At 38.7% G+C, this 20,990-nt stretch overlaps 1 protein-coding gene and 1 long non-coding RNA gene across 2 annotated transcripts in view; both read right to left on the reverse strand.

Moving 5' to 3' along the window:
- Positions 1-273: 273 nt before the first annotated feature.
- On the reverse strand, positions 274-6,173 carry LOC306767826. Its single transcript, XR_013771643.1, has 3 exons — positions 6,068-6,173; positions 5,723-5,813; positions 274-485 (listed from the first exon to the last, which is right to left on the reverse strand). It is a non-coding gene; the product is annotated as an uncharacterized lncRNA (long non-coding RNA).
- A 5,443-nt stretch (positions 6,174-11,616) lies between these two features.
- The window catches only part of kcnq1.2 (potassium voltage-gated channel, KQT-like subfamily, member 1.2), a gene marked incomplete at both ends in the record, with an annotated part of 177,485 nt that continues 168,111 nt past the window's right edge, over positions 11,617-20,990 (reverse strand). Inside the window, one exon of the mRNA XM_079246599.1 lies at positions 11,617-11,763. Within this exon, the coding sequence (XP_079102725.1) occupies positions 11,617-11,763 (147 nt within the window). The remainder of the gene's footprint in view (positions 11,764-20,990) is intronic.

A 20,990-nucleotide genomic window follows, 5' to 3' on the forward strand; every position in this document is an offset into this window, starting at 1 on the left:
TATAAGGTTGCGAACTGAGCCTGATTAAATATTTGTTGTGCATTTTGTAATGTGTGGTTATAAAATGTGTTGCAATCAAATAAAAGAGAAAATTCAATCTGACTTGTGGTTTATTGGCATTGCTGTAAGGATGCGGTTGCACCAGTGTGTGAGGAGTACATGGAAGCAAGATGATTCAGTCAGGTGACACCCCCAGTGTTTGTGTGTGGGGTTTTTTTTTTGGGTTTTTTTTATTTTATTTTTTTTTTAAATAATTTATTTGTGTGTGTTTTACTTGTTCTTGTTTTTAATTGTCCTAATGGGCTGGTTAATTGACATTTTGCTCATCCAGTGGGAAGCAGAAAGTTGTTGCAGCCAGTAACACTCAGCATCTCATCATGGAAGTTGCTTTGTGAAAACAAGTTTCAGCGGAGAGCAGTGAATTCAGCTTCCACTAAGAAATTTGCATCTTCCATCTTTTTTCGTTCCACTGGTTTTAGTAGCATCTGTAAATGTAAGCAAGGAAGTGTATATTATCCATACAGGACTGTGAATTTCTACATTCATAGATGTAAAGAAAAAAAATTTTTTTTTCTTTTAACATGAATTTTACAAGTACATTTGCAAACCTTTCAAAAAGCATAGGACACAAAATCCATTTTTTCATCGAATTATTTGAGGACTTCCTGATTATGTACAAATATTGGAGATATATATTTATATATATATATATATATATATATATATATATATATATAATTGTATATATATATATATATATATATATATATACAATTATATATATATATATATATATATATATATATATATATATAAATATATATATATATATATATAGATATGTGTGTGTGTGTGTATACATACATACATACACATACGCATGTATATGCTTGTAAGGTTTTTTTGGTGCTCATCCAAGCTTAAAATAACTTAAAAAACAATGTTGACTTTGAGATGTAAACAACAGAAACCATAACAGACGTACAAACAACTGACATTTCTCAGAAAAAGAAAATGGATTTAAGAGAAACTTGTTTACTAAACAAAATGGAAATGCTTTTTTTTTTTTTTTTTTTTTAAATTAATTTTTTTTCTTTTTTAAATTTTTTTTATTTCTTCCTCCCTCATCCCGCCCAGGCTAGATGCTGTTTCACCTACAGTAACTTCATCACACATCTCATTTCCACATGTCATGGCTCATCTTTAGCTGTAAAACTCTAATTAGTGCTTTCACTGCACACAATTTGCCTGCTTCCTCCTCGTACCACCATCACAGGAAGACACCTGCAGTAACGTTTTAAAGCTGGGTGGGTAAAGGGAATTGTGTGTTGTGTGTGGGTGGGTATTGTCCAGTCTTGAAGTGTGCAGGTGGGTAACCTCAGCAGAGCAGTTCCACCCCCACTCTGAGCATGGCCCATTGTCCCAGTGTGTGGGCCTTTGTGAGGACAGCCATTGTGAGGGGGCCAGGGCTGGTCACTGTTGTGTCTGGGGCTTCTCTGCTCCAGACAAAAGGCCCCGTCTACGAGCCTCCACCCCGCCCAAACAGCAGACTGACTGACTGGGTGTCTGATTGACTGACTAAGCTGCTGACTTACTGACTGAATGACTGACAAGGTGTTTATTTGACGGTGCAGAGGAAGAAGTGTGGGTTTCAGTCAGTGATACCTACTTTAAATAAAGAACCTTTTATACTTTAGTCTGAAAAATATATTTGCATCTCAGCTTTTAGATGTTTTTGTATTTTCAAAGCAATGATGACGAAGAAATTCTTTTCCTATTAAAATCTAAGAAATAATATGTATATACAACAGAAATTATATAAAACTGATTAAAAAAAAAGGTTAATTAACATGATCTTTTTCTGGAAGTTGTAATAATAGTGTGATTGCAATAAGGCTGCAGTTTTTGTGTGACTATGCTGCACATGCATCAAGAATGATCCCATTCCTTTGGACCAGGACTTTAAATAAACTTTATTTTCCGTCTAAACAGTCAGCACATTTACACCAAAGAGTCAAGTCAACAACCTGTTATTTCACAATTGCAACAGGGTGTTTTTCTTAGTTCTTCAGGCAAAAGGAAGTAAACCTATAATCTCACCACACTGACGTAATAATACTCACTAAATGTTACGTTGTAGGAAAGTCAGATGGATTATATGTATCCTGCCACCATTTCATCAGACTCCTCTGTGACACATCTTTGTAACTTTTTTCTTTACTCTGTGTCTAATGAAGATTATTTTACACAGATTTACATTTAGATTAGATTTTTAACTTTTTTTTTTTTTTTTTACAAACTAAAGTATGTTTTCTGTAAATAAAACATTTTTTCTGAAAATTTCCACTCGTGACCTGCTCAATTATGAAAGAAGAGATGCTCCTGAAGACTGCTCTGCGTCCTCTATGATGCAACAGCATCTCGCCTTTGCTGTTACGGCAGTAATGTTCCTGAATGTGTTCCTGCAGCACTCCATCGCAGCCACCCAAACAAAACCACAGTGAACTCGAGGAAATTCCAGTAATCCACTCAGTCAAAGATGTGGACTGCATCGTCGGCCAGTTCCTCTCTGTGACATCTCACATGTGCCAAGAATTCACACTTCCTTGCTGTATCAACAGAAACAGGTTATCTTTTCCTGTTAACCGCCCCAGCACTTAATATAAAGCCACAAGTTCCTCCCCATGTTTCCTGCTCAGGCCACAACCCACGTCATCCAGCCAGTCCCCTGGCACCTTAGGCTGTGAATGAGAGGAAAGCAAGTGCCCACAAATAAACATCTACCATCTCTCTTTGCTTTTCTGCTCGTGTGCTTTTGTTTCTCTGGTGTGACTTTTAAGATGCTGCAAGAAAGACAAGATGCATTCAAATCTTTTTTTTGTTGTTGTTTTTCTGTCTGGAATCCTCCAAGTGAAAGGGCGTTGGATGCTCTTTTGGATAACTCGGTTGTATTTAGTGAGCCAAGTAGGTTGGATCAATACCTGAAAGCCCTTTCACAGAACTGACACCCTTTGGTTCTTTAAGTGCTGTGGTGTAACTTGCAAAGTACGTGTCTATAACGGAGAAAAGTCTGGGGTTGAGTGGCAGGTCGGGGGGGGGGGGGGGGGGGGGGGGGAAGGTTATGAGGTTAGAGATGCTGTAGAGCATTGAACGACAGATGTGGAGATGTGCATCGGCAGTACGGTTTTGAGGAAAAGAAAGGAAGGGGGAGCGGGGTGGGTAATGCTCATTAAAGCAGCACACCTGCAGCCTATCAAAGAGCCTTTATCTTTTATCAATCCAAATCTGCTCAAGCACGCAGCTTGAGACGTGCAAAGTAAGCGGGCCATGCTGCACACTCACTCTGACTCATTTCTGCCTTTATCTCTCTTCCTCCTTCTTTCCTTACCAGTGGATGGTACCTGGCCCAGTAATCCTGTCAGGAATGCTCAGGGATGCATTTAAATGCATTTGGCTGAGAAACAGCCCGAACGTCCAGATGGAACATCTGTGCAGAGGAGTACTGAGATTTTTTTCTTTCCTCTTGGCGAGGACTCTGTTACGGACGATTTTGCTTTATTAAAAACCATGCAAATATAAATAATCCACTCCAGATGACAGGGAACTGCATTGCATAATATATTCATCAAATCTGCAATGCAATGCAGAACACAATCTAAATACATTTATTTGGTAAATCACAGCTAAAGTAAATCAATAGCTGTTAAACTCATAGAGACACAAAATAAAAAGTATTCTTATTGTTATCAGCTTGATTTTTCTAAACCATTCACTTAACGTGATTGACAGACAACTGTTCAGCCATTTCACCATTCAAATCCACTTTTCACAAAAGTGGGGAATTATTCTAAAACTGTTTCCAGAAATAAAGAAAACTGCACTTTTTTTTCTTATTTTTTATGTAGGAGACACTAGTCCACAGTCATGGTTCTGTCTTTGCTGTATAGCTTCATTGTTTGTAAATGTATAACACTATGATGGGGCAAAAACACTAAAAAAAAAGTTAGATGAAAAGTTTATGGGGTAAACATAATAGTTTAGGGTGTCAGAATTGGGTATAAAAGAAACATTCATCAGCGGCTAAGTCTTTCCAAGAAAGCAAGGGGTGTGGCTTATTGCTTTGAGCCAAACTTGGCCAGTGAGTCATTCAGTCATCCATAAGTCTCCCCTCCAACACCCTCCCAACACAACAAAAAGCTTTGCTCTTTTAGCATAAAAACGAAGGTCAGTAATTCTGGAAAAATCAGGCAAAGAATAATGCCAGTGTTGGATGTATGCGGCTTCTCAAGTGGCACCATAATCAATAAAGCCACATGAGCTGAGGAACACTTTGGAAAGACAGTTTCACTTAACAGAATCTGCTGCAGGATCTGCTCACTTAATAAGAAAACCATACATAAACTGTCAGAAACATCCCCGAGTAGTCTGGGGAGAAGTTAATCTCAGATAGATAGAAATACAGTGGATACATATCCTGTGGTCAGATGAGTCCCAAGTTTCAGTTACTTTTTGAGAAAACTCATGGCTTGTTGTCAATTCAGACCAGCATCTGTAGTGTTATGGGAGTGCAGTGGTGATCATCGTGCAAATGACTTGCATATGTTTGAAGAGACCACTAATGCTGAGGCATATGTTGGTATCTTGGGGAGAAATTTGCAGGCAGGAGGTGAATGTTTCTGCAGAACATTGCCAGATCTCATTCTGCTTGATTAGGAACAGTTTGGCTACATAGACACAATGAGTCTATGAAGATAGATCCATGTCATACTGAAAAATGAGATGCATCATGAGAAAAGCAGTAAGCAATGGATGAGCAGCGGAAATCTGGTCCTCAGTGTAGAATCAAAAATTTCCAATCAATCAAAATGTGTAAAATAGGGATTTCAGTTCATTTCATTGAGTGTGTTCCTGCCCTCAGTTTTTATATTTGTTTATTTTGTCTAAATACAATGGAGTTAGTGGTCAGTGAACACATTCCAAATCATTCCTTGGCCTACATCTGTTATATGCACGCATCAACATAAGTGTTAGATTTTAGTTTTTGTTGAATTTCAGAACATCTCTAAACTTGGACAATTGTAATGGGATTTGTAAATAACTTGACCAAGGAGATTCTTACAGGCTTCAATAGAAACAATAAGGGTGGAAGAAGCCACTGAATTAATTAATTCAATAGTGAAAAGTGTGTATGTGTAACTGCAGCAATATGTTGCCAATGTGCTGGAATGTTTGCACTTTGGAAAACCTGTAGTTCCCCATAATTTCAGTTCCACTTTTGTTTATCAGCATGTTTAGCTTAGCTTGGCTAAAATCGTTTGCTACTGTTGTTTGTACAGTAAGGTACAACATTGCACGTGTCTGTAGTAACTGGACGACATGAGCTGAAGAGCTTTTTCCACACTTAAGATGATGACAGTATGGGTGTGTGTGTGTGAGGATGTAATGGGAATTTGATGGGACATAAAATATTTCCATATGATGCAACTTTGTGTAACATTTGCAGAAGTGTTTGGCAATTATTCACTTTACAGCACTGACCACTGTATACATAAAATGACATTGCATCCACAGAATGTCTAAACCAATGACTGGGGAGCACTGCTGGTTAAAATGACACAGAATGGAAAACTGTCCTCACTGTTGTTTTGGAAATTTGCCAGAAATGCATTGAGTTTCCACTTTTCATGAGCAATAAATCAGCCCACATTTCATGAGAACATACCCAGACCTCTTTGCGTTTTTGTCCTGCTTCTGCTGCCCTCATCAGGAGGCTCTGTGCTGCACTGTCCTCAGCTCTGGTGTTGAAAAGACTCCTGCCATAAGAAAGAGTGAACATGTTCTCCAACACATGACACTTGATGAGAAAAGCAGACTCTTGAGCAAATGAAAACTTTGCTGCTGGACAGCAATGGATGTGGTCTTTTGGCTTCTTAAATTTCAGTTTTTTCACTGTTTTTCAATTTTCACTCTCTTCAGAATAAGATGTTGCTCTGTGGGGGATTTTCAGCGGCCTTGAGCAAATTTAATTGAGAAGAGACCTGCATAAAATGGATAATCATATACTTACCAGCTTCACACGTGTAAGTACAAAAAAAGGTGAACAGGAATCGCTGTCTGCATCTCCTCCTCATTCTTGTTGCATCATTTCTGAGAATCTGCCTTATTTGTAATAAGACGTGCATTACTGGTAAAAAAAACAAAAAAAAAAAAAAAACATTTTACCCAGAACTGCTTGACAAGCTTTTCAAGTAAACCCTGTGTTCGTGTTTTTGTTTTCACTTCCCTTTTCTTATTCAAAATACTTTAGGAAATCTAAACATATGACTGCAGCGGCATTCAGAGCTTCTATACTTCACCGCCTCTGTTGCTTCACATGAACAACCTCCTTTCTCTCTCCTATACAGTAGCTCAGTGATGCAGCTGTCCACAATGCCTAACATTCTGCCTCGGCTGGCCAAACCTCATCCCACCACTGAAGTCCATCCAGTTTCTGGCCAGGAATTCTCTGCCTGTCTGGGGGAAAAGTCCCTGATATTATGACCTATATAGGCAGCGCCCCCTCCTCTCCCTGACAGCCCTTTCTTTCCCCCCTTCTTCCACACCTCATGTCTACTCCCTACTGTCCTTTTGCTGAAATCTACAGCAGCCAGAACAACACATTAGCAGTGGTCATGCTTACCATAGCCAGGCTGAGGCGTGGTTTCTGTGGCTTACTGGACCCAGGACATGAAACTGAGCAGCTCGAACGGATCTTTGGACCTAAACAGGGATGGTTGGAGCTGTTGTTGTTGGCTGCCGAGCTTTGCATGGCCACGGTGATGAGTGGGGGTTACGGTAAGCCATAGACATATGGCTGAGGGAAATCTTGTAAGGCCAAAGGTCACAGGGGGTCGATCTAACCTCTTGGCCTTTGGTTGATTTATTATCCCATGGGGTGATGTCACCCTGCTTGGACCGAACAGGGAACGGGTCAAAGGGCATACTGTATCTGTGATTGTTGTGAGAGAGGCTGCTTACGAAGATGGTTTTTTAAGTTAGGGATGAAGGGATACGGAGATAACCACAAGTAAAGCTCACTATCCGTTTAAGACTAGATTTTACAAGTGAAACTCAGTCAATACCTTATTAATAAGAGGGCTTAACAGCAGCTTTGACATTTAAGAGGAGCAACATGAAGCATCGGCTCGTGTCTAGTGTTCACAGCCAAACTGCACACACACAATCGCAATCAAACTAACATTACTAAATTGTATTTTATTAAGTCAAACAAATAATTTTCAGTTTCTATGCAAGCTAGAATTTTTTTGTTCTTTCCTCTTCTGGAATCAGTGTTCTGTGATGGTTTTTAAGCTGATTAAAAGTAAATCAAGCTAAAAATAAATAAATAAACACAAGAGTTAACAGAATCTCCTCATACCAAAGACCAAAAATGAGAACGCCAATTAGTCTTTGGTGAAAGGTGGGGGAGGGGACGGAGCTCCGACAACTGTCCTCCAGGCAACTGCTGGCCTCAGCTATTTGGGGACAACTCCTGACAGAGAGGCTGGCATCAGCTGCTGATGACTTTGTTTGTCACAATCCAAAAGATACAGTACAAACACACACACACACACACACACACACACACACACACATGCACACCTGTCGACACATATCTGCTTTCATATAGCACTGCTTGGCGCTATGAGCCTGGGCCTCCCTGGACAGGTGGCTTCGCAACCCCCCACGGTGGTCAGGCACATACCCACCGCCCGCCAGCTACCACGCGCTCACCAGCCACTGCCTCTCAGCTGAACCTGATTGACTTTAAGTTGATCTTTTTAAATAATAGCTTCTTGTGCTGTTGTTCATCTCTCATAATCTATATTCATGATTACAAATAAGCTGTTTTACTCTAAAAATAGTTTTTCCTCTGTGGTGACATTTAGATGATATATTTTAAAGCTGGAAACATAAGACATATCCCACTGAAAACAACCTAATTACAGATGGGTATTTGTACCTACATCAGAACATGGATCATGGTTGAGGCTATTAGTGCATTCAAACCAATAAACTGAACATTTACACATCAGCTTAGTGCACACAGACTGCACTTTGCATGCACAAGTAGGGCCAAGAGTGTTACTCACAATGCTGAATCCACATCAGGTTGCTTTTTATTTACCACTGCATTGCACAATGTTCAAATAGCATCCTCTGGATATGATTTCACTGGATTTAATATTATTTGGATGTAACTTTTGTTATTGTCTCAGAAATTGACTTTTTTCTTGTGTTTTAAATTATCCATTTCAAAGCAGACCCAGTGCTCTTTAATGTCCACTTTTATCTAAAGAAATCAGCTAAAGAAGATTTTATCCTTCTGATTGGATTAGGTGACCTTTAAATAACTGCTTTGTCATATCTTTGCTCTATAAAAGCTTTTGCTTTGTAATCTTCACCATCTGCTTTCCTTTAATACCATCACTGTTCTTTTGTTTCTTCTCTAATCTAAGAAGTTTGTCTCCAGTGAGACTGAAATTGTGTTTTGTTTCTGGCTTTTTGGTGTAGTAATGGTTTTGCTTGCTCTTTAGTTCGTCTTTGCTGGACATCATTATCTTTTGTTGTCTTCTATTATTCATTTACATCTTGAGAGTCTTTTTCATATATAAATATGAATATCAGTATATAATAAAGATTCAGACTTTACAACTTGACTTATATTTCAGTCTGATACTGTGCAATGTTGTTTTTTAAAAAAAAAAGATTTATTAACATCTTTAGAAATAATAGCGTCCATTATGTTAAATGTAAAACAGAAGTCTCATAAGCATCAATGTATACATTTCATTTTAATATATAAATATATAAGCCCACATGTTGTAGCAGCACGGTGAGGATATGTTGTGTTCTCAATGTGAATAAGTGGGCAGAATCAAAGGCAACCAGGACCATCTCTGATGTTGCTTGAGGTCCTCCTCCACACAGACTTGCAGGATTTTACCGTCCAGCATTTGTGACAGTGACCCCCTTATATTCTCCTCTTAAATGCTTCTTCAGATCCTCTTTTAGGTGGTGCTCCTGTGTACTTCTGAGATCAAACTGTCTTTTGAAGTGGAAGCCTCTCTCTCTTCTCTGTCTCATTCTGAGATGAAAGAGGAGCAAAAGGTGACACAGAGCAGTTTCTGCAGACGCAGCTTGCCATGGGGGTCTCGCTTTTTCTCTCCCTGCCAATATCTCCTTGCCGTGACAGAAATCAAAGGAGGACAAAAGGCACCGGCCAGACTATGTCCTGCAGTCCCTTCGCCTAATTTAAAAAAAAAAAAAACTCTTCTCTTTGCACTCATAATGCTATTGCTACCCTCCCGACTTTCCTCCATATCTCTCCCATTACTCCTTCTTCTCTCACTCTCTCTCTCAGTGCTGTTCTTGGGACATCCCCAGTATTTTTTGGCCTTTGAGGACAAATATAATTGAGTGGTAATATGAGATGTATACTCTCCTCCTCCTCCACATGCCTCACTCAATGGGTTGTCGAATGCTGAACTTTAAAGTAAGCGCAGTGAGCATGTTTCTGCTTCATTCTCTTTCTCCTTTGTGGTTAAATACAGAGTGGAGATTTTGTTTGGATGGAAGCGCCAGCACATGACTTACCTTGACCCAGCTTGGCTGGAGACTTAAACAAATAGCTCCAAATAACCATAAGACAGGTTTCACCCTCCAATGAAAGCAAATTATGGAACAGATGAGCAGGTAATCAGATTTCTCCCGAACCAAGAGAGCAAGTCAGAGCATAATGAAAAGCAGTTTTATTATTTACAGCAGAGCTACAGTACAGAGGGCGTGCATGTGTGTGAATATCATTTACAATCATTTCCATCTATTGTTACAACAGAAGCCTCACTGCATATCACTATACTGCAACAAGCAAACACATTCTGGGTTGATCTTTTCACATTATTATAAACAGAGTGCAATAAGGCAATGTTTCTATTTACAAGTCTTAGAAAACTGTACAGGCTTAAATGTTTGAAGGTCTGTCACAAATTTTAATATACAACAACTTAATAGATAAGTAATAGCTAATTTTAACCACAGCAAAAAATGAAAGTACATACTAGTGCAGAGAAAAAGTCTCCTCTCTTTCTGCTTCTCTTGTTCACCCCGCTTTTGTTTGTGTATTCATCTTTTTAGGAATGTGCATGCTGTAATTACTGGAGGCTACATAGTTGAGCTATTTTCTGTTCTCTACTTCTTACATGCCTCGGCGGTCCCTCTGTCACAGAAGAAGTACAGAAACCCAGTCTGAACATTGTCTACTTCTCTGCGGCTTCCTGATATTTCCTAAGCTTTTATGCGCTTGCTTCTCAAAACTTACAGTGTGAATTTCTCCAACTTTTCTCGGTTTCTTATCATCAGTCACTCACTGTAGGTAATCTCTCCTTACCAGGAATTCAGCACTTAATTAGCTCAAGGAAGACAAAAATAATCAGAGATTTAATGGGGCACATTTAATTCAAATCCAACGCTGCAGTATGTATGAGCGCCCTGACGAGAGTAACATACATTATTCAGCATAGCCCTGCAGATTGTTGTGTGTGTTCTGGTTTAAACTGGTAACTGTATGAAAACTCCTTGTGCAAACCTTGCGCAAACCAGGAGACTGACCCATAACTCCTGACTGTATTCCTGTAACATGGCACCAGGTCCTGTCACGGCAGTTTGGTTGTTTTTAATTAGCTTTGCCCTCACTGTAAATCTATGTCAGCCACTGGACCCAGTCAAGACACATTTCTGCAGTGGCATTTCTTTAACTGCAGCTTTCCGGTCTCTAGTGTAGGACAAAAATCAACAGGTAACATGCCTTTCTCTTCTCGTGTTATTCGATAACTACTAACAAACAGTCGTCACAGTCCAACTGCAGTCAGGCTGGATGGATATGTGTCTATGGAAATAACCCTGTTGTGTGGGTGCTGATGGTGCCAAGATAATCATAAGGATTTGAGGAATGCTTCTGTTCTCTGGACCTTCAGGTTTTCTCTAAGTCTTTGAGAAAGTTGAGTACTTTGATAGCATTACTTCATTAAGGGGTTAGTTAGCATTGGAATAATATTTGGAGTAGAGGAATGCTGTTCAGTGACAGGCCACACATAAATCAACATCACAGAGCAGTGCGATTATGAGGCTAATGTAGTGAAATAAATTCATGGAGCGTGTCACTGCTTGAATAAGTGTAATACCTGTATGCTGCAGGGGGCAATTTTACTGGTTCCAGAGACAAAAGCTACATTGAGAGAAAAGAAGAAGAAGAAGAAGGAGAAAAACAAACTAAAGAAAAAAAAAACAAGACCAGAACAGAGACTCAAGCGTCCAGAGGAACATGTCAGTCGACTTGGTCTCTACATCATGAAGCCGACTCACGGACAGGTAGAAAGTTAAAGTTGTTCTTGTCTCAGGAATCAAAATGTTTATGAGAAATTTGAGCTTAAAGGAGAAAAAAAAACTGTGTTTTGGAAGACTGAGACCTCTTTATTTGCAAAATGGCCACCAAGCTGGGGGACGAGGCGGTTAATGTGAACTTCAGTCCGAGAATTGTCCTGTGGTGATGACATCATATCAAGCATCTCTGTGACGTCAGGGCGCCTCATCAATGCTAGCACCCTTCCGCTTCTGAATGGTCACTCTGCGGATGGAGGGTTTGGATGTTAGCTCCGACTTGGGTGGGAACTGCTCTGTTAGAATTCGTAGGACTGAGTCCATTTTCTGGTCTATCTGTAGAACCTGAATTTAACACAAAGACAAAACAGGAACAGGTTAGGTTAGCTAAATGCCTTTGGATAAACATATCTAACATACAGGCCTGTGTAATTAAATAAAGCATGACACTGAGCTTGTACTTCAGTCCATATCCACCCGCCTCTTTAATGTAGATACCATCACAATGACAGAGTAGTGAGAGATATAATGACATGTCTGCAGTTGGCGTCTACCTGGTGAAGCCACTCATTATGTGAGCAAGCTGACAGACACACACACACACGCACACACACACACACACACACACACACACACACACCGGTCACTGTTTAGACGCTTTGCAAACTGTAAACACAGCTGTGTCACCTGACAGAGATGTCTCTGACAGGGTACAGCCAGTCTAACCATTGTCTGAAACCAGATCAAGGGCACCGCCTGAGTTACATGGATAAACAAACCTCAGACTGCTTGGTGACATGCAAATAGCGTCCGTATGCGTTCAATGGCAAGCAAGATTTTGGGTACTTAAAACTGGAAACTTTGTAAACAGATAAACTAAAAAAATTCATGAAAGGTATCAATAGATTATATATATATATATATATATATATATATATATATATATATATATATATATATATATATACATACATACATACATACATACATACATACATACATACATATGTGTGTGTGTGTATATATTTATATATGTAAATGCCCCAAAACTATTCATCTAATATTTAACTTAGCAGCTTGAGGAGATGGACCAGTTTTTCCTGTAATGACATGAATCGTCATCGCCTCTGGTCTTTTTTTGGAGCCAAAATAAGAAGACGCTCGAGGCGAAGGACGAAAATCTGGTGCAGAACTTTCCACTTTTTTTCTGAACTCTTAAATAATAAGCTCATACATTAAAATGTATCCTATTTTATAGCTTTTACTTTTCTCCAATGATTTTATGATGCCTCTTTTGAATACAACCCCAATTCCAATAAAATTGGAAATAAAAACATAAAAAAAGCAAATAATTTTGAACCTATATGAAATTAAATAAAAAACAGTAAAGATATTTATGTTCAAACGAATAAACTTCTATTTAAAAAAAAAAAAAAAATTCAATCATTTTGAATTTGATGCTTGCAACACATTCCTAAAAAGCTGGAACAGGGGCAACAAAAGACCGGGGAAGTTGAGGAATGCTAAAAAAAACACCTGTTTGGAACATTCCACAGGTGAACAGGTTCACTGGAAACAGGTGAGTGTCATGACTGAGTATAAAACAAGCAGGCTCAGGCCATGTCCACACGTAGCAGGTATCCCCCAAACGAAGATGTTTTTCTCTGATTTGGCCTTTCAAAAGAAATTACAACATGGGAACAGGAACACTTCAGTAAATCACTGTCAGTTATCCCAGTTTGTCGCTATATTTACAAGTGCAAATTAAAACACCCACTAAATTAAAAAAGAAAAAAAATGTGGACGTAAATAGGTCGCGCTTTTCTATGAGTCGTAAGTGTCCATGTTGTTACATGGAAAATTTACAGATTTTTTTTTTAACCTTTTAATGAAATGTTTTTTTATATTTCAAACAGTGACTGTAACATAGCTGATCACATTGCTCACTATCTTAATGTTCCTCTTGTGAAGAAAAATAACTAAAGTTTTCTTCTTCAGTGTTGGAATAACATAGCCTCAGAATGACTGTGTCACACACTTTTCTCAGTCTTTTTTATTGTCGCTCTTAGTGTCACTTTCCTGCGGCTGAACTTGTGCTGTTCTCTGCATCACACAGCCCCTTAAAACGTTACAGCCTAAAAATCAATTAATTTGTCCAATCAATGTTAAGCCACAGGACCTATATCGTGTGAAAAAAGCAGCGACTTATAGTCTAGGAATTACAGTATCAACAACACCCAAAAATGCTGAGATTGCAAAGTGGGAAAGTGTGCTGATGGTGTGACAATATCACATTTGAAATTGTTTTTGAAACATGGATGTGTCTTTGAGGACAAAGAGAACAAGGTCTATCCGATTGTAATCAGCACAAAGCTAAGGCCAGTATCTGTGATGGTATAGGGGTGTGTTAGTGCCCAAGGCATCGGTAATTTGCACACCTGTGAATGCTGAAAGGTACATCCAGGTTTTAAAGCAACACATGCCGCCTTCTCCAAGCGACGTCTATGTGTGGTGCACTATGAAGCATAAAATATGACAACTGAGAATGTACATGGAGCAACTCAAATAGTATATCAAGCTTCAACAATTAATGTCCTAAGTTCCCAGACACTTTAAACTTGTTGAACAGAAAGGTGATGTTCAATTCAACTTTATCTATATAGCGTCAAATCACGGCAATGCCATCTCAAGACGCTTTACAGACAGAAAAAAACCCATAATGAAAGCCAATTCATAACAGCCTATTTAGGGAAACCAACAGATTGAGTTGGTTGGTTTCAATTGAATTGACTTGAACTGAATTGAATTGAATTGAACTGAAAGGTGATGTCTACATTCACTCCTTAATCCAGAGCTACACTCCTTTTTGAGGGTTATGCTCTGCCAACAAAAGACACCAAGTGCTCCTGTCACAACATGGCACAAAATCAGTAGAATGATCTTCCGAACTCTGTCTGATCCGCAGAGTTCAGATCTACTTTTAAGAGCAATCTACTGCACGTAGCTTACCTCTTCTACTCGTCAGAATGAGTTAGAAAAACTTGTCAGGCTGTTTGACACAACTCAGCACCAAATAAGCTTTCACAACCCAAGATAATATTGTGTGATGAAATTGTGTTCTCTAACTGAATAAAAGGACTATGGTAGGGAGGAGAAGGGGAACAATGCACTGCTTATAGCACTACATGGCACCTGTGTCAAACTGGACAATCTGACATTACAACCAAACACTGATGTGATAAAATGTAAATGAGCCAAAAAAAAACCCAAAAAACTGGGCATTGACAGAATTATATGTCTTCTTCTGTTTATAAACAACTTTGTAAAACTGAAAGCAATCATCAAAGCTTTTGGCTGAAGGTAACTAGTAAACTTAAAGACAGCTTTAAGAGAAAAACCAAATTTCAGTGAAATGAATTAATGCTGATATTATTCTGTTACCATTTTTCTTTATTACTAATAAGCTGAAATGAAAGTTGAAAAAGATGAGCGTTTTTGTTTTTCCTTTTTGTTTTAGTCATCATCAACTGCAAGAGAATATCAGTTTACAGCTCAGTTGGTAAACCTCTGCCCCCTGGTGGTTATTATTTTTTAAAAGCAATTTAAAACAGACACCTTTAAGTAAACAAAGAACAACCTCATCTTAAAAAAATGGGAATATTTAAACATGTAAAAATACATAATTGTTCACATAATTTTAAACACAATTAGTAAATTATTTTTTGGGTGAGAAATAACTCATAAAAAGCTTTGCATTCCAAGAAATTCAAGTGCAGACATAACTTTTTTAAAATGAGAAATTTAGCTTCATTACATGATGAGTTGATGAAACTCAATGCAGTGCAGAAAGGAGTTAGGTTGGTATTCAGTTCTAAATAGAACTGAGAGGAGTCCAATTGCAGATAGGCAGAGGTCAACGTGAAATCTACAGGTCCAGTTAAACATAGATTTCCAGGACAGCTGAAATGGCAGAAGAGACCTGCTGTTGGACTGAAAAAGAACGTTTAGGAGGATTTAGCTGACTCCGGAGCATAGCAAATAAACAAAAAGTAGAATCACTTCTAATAATGATCCTAAGCACACCTAAAAAATCACAACAGACTAGTTTAAAGCTTGAAGGTTTGCAGGCGGGTTTTTCTAAGTCACCAAATCTAGACATCAGTGAAAACTCATAGAAGACATTATGTTCTGCTCAGTAGTAAAATAAATATCCCCCCACCCCACCCTCAAAATAATGTGAGAAATCAGCTAATTTTGCGTAGCAATCCACACTAATGTGGATTTTGACCAATTTTTTGCATGCAGCTATATGAACACAGGCGTGCTAAATGGTTACAAAAGCAACGACAGAAACAAGTATTAACTTATGCTATACACCTTTGTAACATCAAAGGGCTAGTTAGGCTCTTCGCAGCCTTAGTCTTCTTTTTACCTCTTTACTCATTTACTTATCCCTCCATAAGTCTACACAGACATAACTGAATTATCTGATGGCTCCAATAGCTTCTAAAACCTTTAGAAAATGATAAAGATGGCACTTAATAAATTAAAGTCTAAACAGCAAAGCACATCAAAGAACCATAACATCTGATGCTCTAAGGAGAATGGACAGATTGAGACTCTTGTCTACTAAATGCTGATAGGAACTCTGACAAAAATGCCGATAGTTAACATCAGAGGCATTTTCATGGGCTTAACGGTACGGCCATTTCTTCTTCTCATCTACGCCTGATGGCTCAGACGTTTTTCCAGCATACCAGGACATTAAGCAACGATTATTGTTGTTGAAGTACGACCCATAACAAGAAGTTTAAATCTCAAACAGAGAGGAAGGTTACAGAAAAGAATGAAATCATCTCAGAGCACGCCAACAGTTATCACCTAGATCAGTACACTGTCAAAACACCCAACAAATATTAAAGTCTAGTGCCAGCAAATCTGTCATCTTCAAGGTTAAAGATGAGTCAAATATCAATCTTTCTATGCCTGAAAATGAGAACCAAAAGACACAAGCAAGATTTTCTTGAATTACTTGTAACTTCTGTCAAATATACTGTTCATATTTTCAGAATGATTAAGCATGAATACTTTCACTTAGTCTTTTTTTCTGCTGAAGTTCGCTGGTATTTCACCACAGTGAGATCGTACTCTGACCTAAATAGCTGTGCTAGACCAAGCACGCGCTGTGCCCAGATGAAGCTTAAGAGAATAATAGGCTATCATAAACATGTTGGGTAGTAATCTACAGACTTATCAACATTCTGCTTGGGGCTTAAAATGGATCAGGAATTCCTCCTGCTGAGTGTCTGAATGAACAAACTCAGGAGACCAACATGGAGACCAGAAACATTATAATTAAATCATTACAATCATTGTCATCTCATCATGGCTTTATAAGGCAGGGCTTAAAAAAAAACACTGATAGTTTGCGTGTGTGTGTGTGTGTGTGTGTGTGTGTGTGTGTGTGTGTATAAATACATCACTGCATCTCTACTTTTCTAAGGGTGTGAATACAAATTAGAAAAGCATAGCTGTGTGTTGCGTAAATGACTTCTCACACAAGACTTATCTGTTAGCTAACCCTCTTCCTTCTCTTCTCGCCTTGCCTCGCTATGCAAACGAACATAATACATAGAAAATGTTGCATGGAAGCAAACGTATAGCAAATGTGCCTTTAGAATTAGCTGCGATGTTTTAACTTATTTAGGAGGTGATCTCAGTTTGATACATATAAACTCATGTGAGCCACGGCAGGTGATGCCTCAGCTGTCCTCTGACCACAGACAGCACATGGGACACAAACCTGACACTTCAGCTGCAGGAGATTCCCCTGTGACATAGCCAAATCACACAGACACAAAAAAGAGACATATGCTCAGTTTGTCTCTCTATTTTTGCGTGCATTTTTTTTTTTTCTTTCATTGATTTGTTTTTCAATAACTAGACATTCAGAGCATAAAAAGTACAGTGCAGTGGCTATTTTGGATGGCTGAGCATTGGGTTTATTTGTTCACTGCTGATTGAATATATGGAGTGATAGAAATGATAAAAAGGCTTGCAGGTTGTTGCTATTTTTTAAATTTCTTATTTATTCCATTTCATTGATCATTTTCTTAACAGCTTTTCCAATTAAGGGTCGTAGGGAAGCTGGAGCCTATCTCAGCTATCATTGGGTGAGAGGCAGGGTACACTGCAACCATTCACGCTCACACTCATTCCTTGGGACAATTTTTAGATTAACCAATTAACTTAACATGCATATCTATGGATGGTGGGAGGACCTGAAGAGAACCCATGACTACACGGGGAGAACATGCAAACTCCACACAGAAAGGCCACTGTTTGAAGTTCCCCCCACTGGCAACTTTCTTGCTGTGAGGCCACAGAGCAAACCACTACACCACCGTACAGCCTGTTTTAATTTCTTCCATAAATTTCCCAAAGCTAGTTAGATAGTAAAAAATGGAGAAGTTGAAATAAAAGTAAAAACAATATTCATTCACATAAAAGGAAACTGGAACAATAGCCTGAGGAGGCATACAGGAGGAAAAAGCTCTCATGATCAACCCATATTAAGTACATTATCTGTATTCTATAATTCCTGTATTTCCATTCATTGTGGTGACCTGTGGAGACGTGATGCATGAGGATGGTGGTGGGGACGACAAGGAGCTCCAGTTCACACAGGAACACCCTTCCTGAACCACCTTCCTGTCTTCCCCTGGGACTGTCTGTCTGCTATCTGGTACACAACAAACACACAAGCACACACGTAGACAAACAATTCTTGCGCACAGTTCACACCAACCCCTGGTTGTGTAAGCCTGCTTGTCAGCAAGCAAACAACAAACAAACAAACAAGGGGGAAACAAAGAGCCACATCCTCGCCAGGACTCTAACTGTGCTCAAAGCTATTGTCTCACCTGTCTGTCGAAGCTCAAAGTAAATCACATGAGTCATGCATCTAGCTGGTGGAGTGAAATTTGGGTTATAGTGCAGAGTGCGTCACAACCTACATGATTAGATTAAGCATGTGGACACAAACCTAACTCATAAGATGCAACAACACACAGATGATCTACTCTGGTGTTGCAGGGCAGACTTTCTAAGACACTGAAGCTGCAGCACAAAGAGCAATAAAAGCAGCAGCTTGTGTCTGACATGCATTACATCACACATCTAGGTTTAACAAGGATGAGCTTCACAAAGCCTTCTGGAGGTTCGTATTAGTAAACCCAGTTGTCAAATGGCTTCAAATGGACTAAATTAGTGTTGTTTGTCTTGTTTAAGCTAAAATAAATATTTGAAAATTGAAGAGGTTTCTGATTTACTCCCATGCTGAACAGCATTACTCTGTTCAGTGTGTCTTCACAAGAGGCCTGTTCTGTTTCACACTGCCATCTGTTGGAGGGTTGTAGAGCCTGAAAAAAAAGCTTGAGGCTGCTCTCGCTGCATTCTTTATGCCGTGCCAAATTCTACCATCGCATGATTACTGACAAATGGAGACATGACACGCAAGAGGGATATGAGATACTGGATGAAGGGGGTGTGTGGTAGCCCCGACAGTTGTAATTAGGTGTTGTGAAGCGGTGTAGCCCATTCAGAGGTGGAAAACAAGACTTGATATGTGCAGTACATTGCATAATGAAATCCTGACTGAATTACTGAGTAGATGGCCTTTTCTTTCAACATTCAGCAGACTGAATGTATGGCAACCAAAAACGCAGTTACTCGTAATGAGAGACTCATCTTCCTTTCTCTTACTGTTCGAATGTAACCTCAATGAGGGACTTTGGAGTGGTGAGGAGGGGGGAGAAGTGGAAAAATGAGAAAATACAAGGAGTTCAAAGGAGCCGAGAGTGAAGTCTACCAGCTTCAGTAATGTCTTGGCATGTGTGAGTGTCCAGGCCAGGCTATTTAACAAAACAAGATTCCTGTCATTGAAATGCTTTCAGTTGCGCGAGACAATAGAGATGGAGCCGAGAGAGAGAGAGACAGATAAGGCGAGAGGGAAACAATCACACAGGTCACCACTCTTACATGCTGTAATGAATATGTAATTTGTTTTTCCCACAGCTTTGACCTTAAAAAGCCAAATGGTTTTAACCCCTTTAACGCTTGAAAATCTTTTAGCAGCAAATAGTTTTGTTTTTTTTTTGTTGTTGTTATTTTTTAATCGTGCTAAGTTGTCAAGGTTTTAAAATCATGTTGTGGGTTTATATTCATTTCCATTCCGGTACATTATCTCCAGTCATCAGGAGACATGTATAATTTGTGTAATATGGAGTCATTTAAATTTCCAATCCAGGGATATATAAAACTAACAAACAAAAAAATTACTTGCTCAGATAATTTAGCAAATGTCTTTTTAATTGTGCAACGCCAGTCGCTCGTAGGATTTTCATTGAGCATGTCTTTATTTATTATTTTATTTGCTATACTGAATTTATAACACAAAGGGAAAAGGTCATCATCAGGCTATTGCAAGGCCAGACCTTTTGATATTTTTTTTTTTTCAAATAATTTGGTATCCTAATATGACTAAAGATATTTAGTCATATTAAGATACTAAGCAGGATACAAGCAGTATTTTTAAGTTGTCAAAAAGGGATAAGCACTGCCCCCAACTGGCTAACAAATAAGGCTGAACAAGAAAAACATGATATTTTAATTTCAAATGACCTCTGCCAAGGAGGTTATGTTTTTGCCTGCGTTTATCTGTCTGTCTGTCTGTTTAATACCAAGATGATCCAAAAACAGGATGGATTCTTTTAAAATGGTTTTTCTGAGATTGGGTCTTGTTCAATGATAAATTCCATTCAATTTTGGGAGTGGTCTGGGATGAATTGTGGACACAGGGATTTTCACAATATGAGTGGAAATGTGCTGCTTGGTGAAAGAAGAGTGTTTTCTAGATTACTCTGCTTCTACTTTAAATGTCTAAACTGCAAGCAAAGATTATCAGTTCCATTGGCATTGGCTGCAACTGTGCAGCAAACTCTTGCAACCCTGTGAGCCCATCACACTGCTAAAATGCGTCCAACACATACAGTATGTATTGTGACAGTATGTATACATATGTATATTATTGTATTGTATATGTATTGTCACAGTATGTGTAGTTTATGTCAAACTTGAAAGTAAAGGGGCAAGAAAAATGTGGTTGATTTAACTTATTTAACTGTAAACTTAAAAAAACATAAGCTCCAGAGGCCTCTTCTCTGATTGGTCATCTTTACTGGCCTGACTAGGAATCATCCATTACTGGCATCTCAGCTCTGCTCTATCCAGCATTATAGAAAAGGTTTTATTTATCATTTCTTAAAGTACCTTAAGGGCAATTTAATCCATTTTCTGAAGTTTCCTGCAGATTTTGATGTCATAAGGACCAATGACAACCATCCATCCATAGCCTGTCTTGTTTAAACCAATTGAGGCTCCAACCAGAAACCTTCTTGCTGTGAGAGACAACAGTGCTCAACACTACAATACCGTGACATGAAAAAAATAAACAAGAACATCATCTGAGTTATTGTTTCATGTTTAATGTTGGGTCTTCACGCCAACCTTTA

Source organism: Telmatherina bonti, assembly GCF_933228915.1.
Source record: "Telmatherina bonti genome assembly, chromosome: 2".
NCBI classification, from domain to species: Eukaryota; Metazoa; Chordata; class Actinopteri; order Atheriniformes; family Telmatherinidae; genus Telmatherina; species Telmatherina bonti.